The sequence below is a fragment of the Rhinoraja longicauda genome, unplaced genomic scaffold, assembly GCF_053455715.1.
Source record: "Rhinoraja longicauda isolate Sanriku21f unplaced genomic scaffold, sRhiLon1.1 Scf002864, whole genome shotgun sequence".
Classification (NCBI taxonomy): domain Eukaryota; kingdom Metazoa; phylum Chordata; class Chondrichthyes; order Rajiformes; family Arhynchobatidae; genus Rhinoraja; species Rhinoraja longicauda.
Window position 1 is genome coordinate 1 of NW_027604076.1, and position 6,633 is coordinate 6,633.

General features: G+C 55.9%; 1 protein-coding gene across 1 annotated transcript; it reads left to right on the plus strand.

Annotated features, from left to right (window-relative positions):
* The first annotated feature begins 269 nt into the window (after positions 1-269).
* LOC144591895 (SAC3 domain-containing protein 1-like) lies at positions 270-6,627 on the plus strand. Its single transcript, XM_078395901.1, has 2 exons — positions 270-1,330; positions 6,032-6,627. The coding sequence occupies exons 1-2, from the start codon at positions 481-483 to the stop codon at positions 6,514-6,516; spliced, it is 1,335 nt and encodes a 444-aa protein (XP_078252027.1). The 5' UTR covers positions 270-480; the 3' UTR covers positions 6,517-6,627.
* Positions 6,628-6,633: the final 6 nt, after the last annotated feature.

Below are 6,633 nucleotides of genomic sequence, written 5' to 3' on the forward strand. Positions count from 1 at the left end.
ACGGTGGCGCAGCGGTAGAGTTGCTGCCTGACAGCGAATGCAGCGCCGGAGACTCAGGTTCGATCCCGGCTACGGGCGCTGTACTGTACGGAGTTTGTACGTTCTCCCCGTGACCTGTGTGGGTTTTCTCCGAGATCTTCGGTTTCCTCCCACACTCCAAATACGTACATGTTTGCAGGTTATTGGCTGGGCAAATGTTAATTTTTTTTTAAATTGTCCCTTGTGGGTGTAGGATAGTGTTAATGTGCGGGGATCGCTGGGCGGGGCGGACCCGGTGGGGCCGAAGGGCCTGTTTCTGCGCTGTATCTCTAAATGTAAACTTGGACATCTCACCGAACTCGCCCACATAAAAATCTAAACCACCCTGTTTGCAACCAGTACCCACTGCACCAGAGAGCCCAGCTGGTGGCGGCTGTGCAGCACAAGCACAAGCACAAGCCCCCGGGCCGGGCCGGGCCGTGCTGGGCTGGGTGGGCCGGGATGCGGGCCGCCCGTTGCCCCGGGATGTGCCCGGAGAGGGAGCGCTGCGAGCGGCAGCGTCAGGCGCGGCTGCACCGGCTGGAGGTCGCCACTGGCGCCGCGGTGAAGGAGTGGCGGCGGCCGGCGGCGGGCAGCAAGGAGGCGGCGCCAGACGAGCTGCGGCCGCCCGACGTGTTGCTGCGGACCGTGCGGCACCTGGTGGAGAGGGTGGTGCCGCGGGCCGACAATGACGCCGGTGCCGGGGCTGGAGTTGTGCCCGAGCCCGGGGATGAGGTTGGGGCCCAGGCCGCGGCCGAGCCTGGGACTGGAGTTGTGCCCGAGCCCAGGGTTGGGGCCCAGGCCACGGCCGAGCCTGGGGCTCGAGTTGTGCCCGAGCCCAGGGTTGGGGCCCAGGCCACGGCCGAGCCTGGGGCTCGAGTTGTGCCCGAGCCCAGGGTTGGGGCCCAGGCCACGGCCGAGCCTGGGGCTCGAGTTGTGCCCGAGCCCGGGGTTGGGGCCCAGGCCGCGGCCGAGCCTGGGGCTCGAGTTGTGCCCCAGCCCGAGCCCTGGCCCTTCGTCCACGACTTCGTGATGGACCGGCTGCGCAGCGTCCGCCAGGACATGGTGTCCCAGCGCCTCGGGGGCCGCCCGGCCGCCGCCATCCTAGAGCACAGCCTCCGCTTCCTGCTCTGCGGGCAGCTCTGGCTCGGCCGCCCGCCGCCCTCGCCCCGTCCCCGGCACAGCGAGCCCGGCTCCGTCGAGGCCCAGGTCCGCGAGTGCTTCGACCGCCTGCTGGCCGTCTACAGCCAGGGCCGGGCCGAGTACGAGAACCAGGCCGAGTTCCAGGCCCTGGCGCTGCTCTACGACCTGGGTAGGTGCTGGCGCAGGGAATTGGAGATGGGGAGGGGGGAGTGGGTGGGAGACGGAGATGGGGGGGATGGGGGGGGTGGAGGGAGATGGGGAGGGGGGAGAGGAGGGAGATGGGGTGGGGGGTGGAGGGAGATGGGGGGGGGTGGAGGGAGATGGGGAGGGGGAGAGGAGGGAGATGGGGAGGGGGGAGAGGAGGGAGATGGGAAGAGGAGGGAGATGGGGAGAGGAGGGAGATGGGGAGAGGAGGGAGATGGGGAGAGGAGGGAGATGGGAGTGGGTGGGAGCTGGGGAGTGGGTGGGAGACGGAGATGGGGGGGGTGGAGGAAGGAAATGGGGGATGGAGGAGGGAGTGGTGTGGTAGAGGGAGATGAGGGGATGGAGGAGGGAGATGGGGAGGAGCGAGTAGGGTGGTGGAGGGAGGTGCCATAGAGGTGATGGGGACGGGAGTGGGTGGGAGAGGGAGATGGGGGGGGGGGGGTAGAGGAGGGAAATGGGGGGATAGAAGAGGGAGATGGGGGGTGGAGGAGGGAGATGGGGAGGAGGAAGATGCCGTGGAGGTGATGGGGAGGGGCGGGGAGTGGTGGAGGGAGATGGGGAGGGGCGGGGAGTGGTGGAGGGAGATGGGGAGGGGGGATGGAGGAGGGAGATGAGGAGGAAGGAGATGGTGTGGGGAGTGGGGTGGCAGAGGGAGATGGGGGGGATGGAGGAGGGTGGAGGGAGATGAGGGGAGTGGGTGGAGAGGGAGATGGGGTAGAGGAAGATGGGAGGGTGGAGGAAAGAGATGGGGAGGAGTGGAAGAGGATGATGGGGAAGGGAGTGGGTGAAGTGGAAGGTGGGGTGAAGTAGGGAGATAGAGAGGAGTGGGGTGGAGATGGGATGGAGGAGGGAGATGGGGAGGGGGCGAAGGAAGGAGGTGGGGGAATGGGGTGGAGGGTGAAGGAAGGAGTTGGGGATGAGGTGAGGGTGGAGAGGGAGATGTGGAGGAGGGAATAGGGGCGGAGAGTTGATGGGAAGGAGGGAGATGGTGCGGGGAATGGGGAAGATGAGGGAGATGGAGAAGAGATGAAGGTGGAGGAGAAATATGGGGTGGGGGAGGGAATTGTGGTGGGAGAACTGGTGGAGGGGGTCGAGGAGGGAGATAGGGCTAGAGTGGGATGAATGAAGGAGGTGGGGGAGTAGAGTGGATGAGGAGATGTGTTGGAGGAAAATGGTGGGGGAGTGGGTTGGAGAGGGAGATGGGAAGGAGGAGTTGATGGAGAGGGGTGAGAGTGAGGGAGTGCGGGGTGAGTGAGCAAGATGGAGATGGGTTGGGTGGGTGGATGAGAGGGGAAGCGGTGTAGAGGACAGAGTGTGGTGGAGGAGTGAGAGTGCTGGAGGAGGCAGGTGGGGCGGGAGAGTGCGGTGAAGGAGGGAGTGGGGGGAACACAGGGAAGATGGAAAATTAAAAAAATCTACAAATGTTGGCAACTTAAAATAACAGAAAATGCTGAGCGGGTCAGGCAGCATCTGTGGAGAGGGAGAATGAGAGGGAGGTGTGGGGTTCGGGAGAAGGGGTAGTGGGAGAGATGGGAGGTGTGGGGGGCGGGAGAAGGGGTAGTGGGAGAGATGGGTGGTGATGGTGGAGAGGTGTGGGGTGAGGGAGAGGGGACAGGTGAAGGGTGGGAATGGAGAGGTGAGGGATGGGGGGATGGGGCGGGAGGGGTAAAGGTGGAGGGGTGTGGGGTAGGCGAGAGGGTGATAGTGGGAGAGACGGGGAGGAAGGGGTGGGGGTGGTGAGGTGTGGTAAAGGAGAGGGTGATAGTGGGAGAGATGGGGAGGGAGGGGTGGTGAGGTGTGTGGTAAAGGAGAGGGTGATGGTGGGAGAGATGAGGAGGGAGGGGTGGGGGTGGGGAGGTGTGGGGTAAAGGAGAGGGTGATAGTGGGAGAGTTGGGGAGGGAGGGGTAAAGGAGAGGGTGATAGTGGGAGAGATGGGGAGGGAGTGGTGGGGGTGGTGAGGTGTGGGGTAAAGGAGAGGGTGATGGTGGGAGAGATGGGTGGGGTGAGGGTGGTGAGGTGTAAAGGAGAGGGTGATGGTGGGGGAGATGGGGAGGGGTAAATGAGAGGGTGATGGTGGGAGAGATGGGGAGGGAGGGGTAAAGGAGAGGGTGATAGTGGGAGAGATGGGGAGGGAGGGGTGGGGGTGGTGAGGTGTGGTAAAGGAGAGGGTGATAGTGGGAGAGAGAGGGAGGGTGGGGTAAAGGAGAGGGTGATGGTGGGAGAGACGGGGAGGATGGGGTAAAGGAGAGGGTGATAGTGGGAGAGATGGGGAGGGAGGGGTAAAGGAGAGAGGGTGATGGTGGAAATGTGAGCCCTGGTTAACATATAACATATAACATATAACATATAACAACTACAGCATGGAAACAGGCCTGTCCGGCCCTACCAGTCCACGCCGACCATTCTCCCTGACCTAGTCTCATCTACCTGCACTCAGACCATAACCCTCCAATCCCCTCCTATCCATATACCTATCCAATTTACTCTTAAATAATAAAATCGAGCCAGCCTCCACCACTTCCACCGGAAGCCCATTCCATACAGCCACAACCCTCTGAGTAAAGAAGTTCCCCCTCATGTTACCCCTAAACCTTTGTCCCTCAATTCTGAAGCTATGTCCCCTTGTTGGAATCTTCCCCACTCTCAAAGGGAAAAGCCTACCCACGTCAACTCTGTCCGTCACTCTCATAATTTTAAAAACCTCTATCAAGTCCCCCCTCAACCTTCTACGCTCCAAAGAATAAAGACCCAACCTGTTCAACCTCTCTCTGTAGCCTAAGTGCTGAAACCCAGGCAACATTCTAGTAAATCTCCTCTGTACCCTCTCCATTTTGTCGACATCCTTCCTATAATTTGGCGACCAGAACTGCACACCATACTCCAGATTCGGCCTCACCAATGCCCTGTACAATTTCAACATTACATCCCAACTTCTATACTCGATGCTCTGATTTATAAAGGCAAGCATACCAAACGCCTTCTTCACCACCCTATCCACATGAGATTCCACCTTCAGGGAACAATGCACAGTTATTCCCAGATCCCTCTGTTCCACTGCATTCCTCAATTCCCTACCATTTACCCTGTACGTCCTATTTTGATTTGTCCTACCAAAATGCAGCACCTCACACTTATCAGCATTAAACTCCATCTGCCATCTTTCAGCCCACCCTTCCAAAAGGCCCAAGTCTCTCTGTAGACTTTGAAAATCTACCTCACTATCAACTACTCCACCTATCTTAGTATCATCTGCATATTTACTAATCCAATTTGCCACACCATCATCCAGATCATTAATGTAAATGACAAACAACAGTGGACCCAACACAGATCCTTGGGGCACTCCACTAGACACTGGCCTCCAACCTGACATACAATTGTCAACCGTTACCCTCTGGTATCTCCCATTCAGCCATTGTTGAATCCATCTTGCAACCTCACTATTAATACCCAACGATTTAACCTTCTTAATCAACCTTCCATGTGGAACCTTGTCAAATGCCTTACTGAAGTCCATATAGACAACATCCACAGCCTTGCCCTTATCAATTTCCCTGGTAACCTCTTCAAAAAATTCAAGAAGATTAGTCAAACATGACCTTCCAGGCATAAATCCATGTTGACTGTTTCTAATCAGGCCTTGATTATCCAAATAATTATATATATTGTCCCTAAGTATCTTTTCCATTAATTTTCCCACCACAGACGTCAAACTAATAGGTCTATAATTGCTAGGTTTACTTTTAGAACCTTTTTTAAACAAAGGCACAACATGCGCAATGCGCCAATCTTCCGGCACCATCCCTGTTTCTAATGACGTTTGAAATATTTCCGTCATAGCCCCTGCTATTTCTGCACTAACTTCCCTCAATGTCCTAGGGAATATCCTATCAGGACCTGGAGACTTATCCACTTTTATATTCTTCAAAAGTGTCCGTACCTCCTCTTCTTTAATCATCCTAATTTCCATCACTACTCTACTTGTTTCGCTTACCTCACATAATTCAATATCCTTCTCCTCGGTAAATACCGAAGAAAAGAAATTGTTTAATATCTCCCCCATTTCTTCCGGCTCAGCACATAGCTGTCCACTCTGACTCTCTAATGGACCAATTTTATCCCTCACTATCCTTTTGCTATTGACATATCTGTAGAACCCCTTGGGGTTTACTTTTACATTACTTGCCAAAGCAGCCTCATATCTTTTTTTCGCTTTTCTAATTTCCTTTTTAAGATTCCTTTTACATTCTTTATATTCCTCAAGAACCTCATTTACTCCCTGCCGCTTATATTTATTGTATATCTCCCTCTTTTTCCGAACCAAGTGTCCAATTTCCCTGGAAAACCACGGCTCTTTCAAATTATTATTCTTTCCTTTCCACCGAACAGGGACATAAAGACTCTGTACTCTCAAAATTTCACCTTTAAATATCCTCCATTTCTCTATTATATCCTTTTCATAAAACAACAATTTCCATTTCACTCCTTTTAAATCCTTTCTCATCTCCTCAAAATTAGCCTTTCTCCAATCCAAAATCTCAACCCTTGGTCCAGATTTGACCTTCTCCATAATGATATTGAAACTAATGGCATTATGATCACTAGCACTGGTTACCTCTATGCAGTTAGCACAGACTCTGCCTCTTCTCCCCCCCCCTCCCCCAGGTTCGGATCAAGCCCTCCATCACGCCTTGCAGTTGCCCTCCCACATCAAGGACTCGCCGGAGATGCGGACGGCATTGGCCATTAACCGTGCACTGGCGGAGGGTAACTACGTGCGCTGCCTGCGTGCGGTGCGCGGCCTACCTTTCGTGGAGAGCTGCGCGGTGTACCGGCACATCGCCACCCTGCGGCACAGGCTCCTCCGCGCCTTCAGCCATGGCTACAGCTGCCGCAACAGCTGCTACCCACTGCAGGCCCTGGCGGAGTTCCTGGCTGTGGACACCAGGGACATAGCGGCCAACCTCTGCCGGCGGCACGGGCAGCAGGTGAGCGGGAACTCCGTGTGTTTCCAGAAGAGCAGCTACACGGAGCCCGGCCCCGACCACCAGCCCGCGCTCGAAGAGCTGGAACTGGTGACGATAAAACAGAGAGGCAGGACAAGGTCAAGCATCATCCAGGGCCACAAGATAACAGCGATTGATTGTTGAACGGACCCTCTTCACCTGCTGTCTTAAAAATCATCCGGATAGCCCAATGTCTGTAGAGGTCAATTTAAGTGCGGCACGGTAGCGCAGCGGTAGAGTTGCTGCCTTACAGCATCAGGG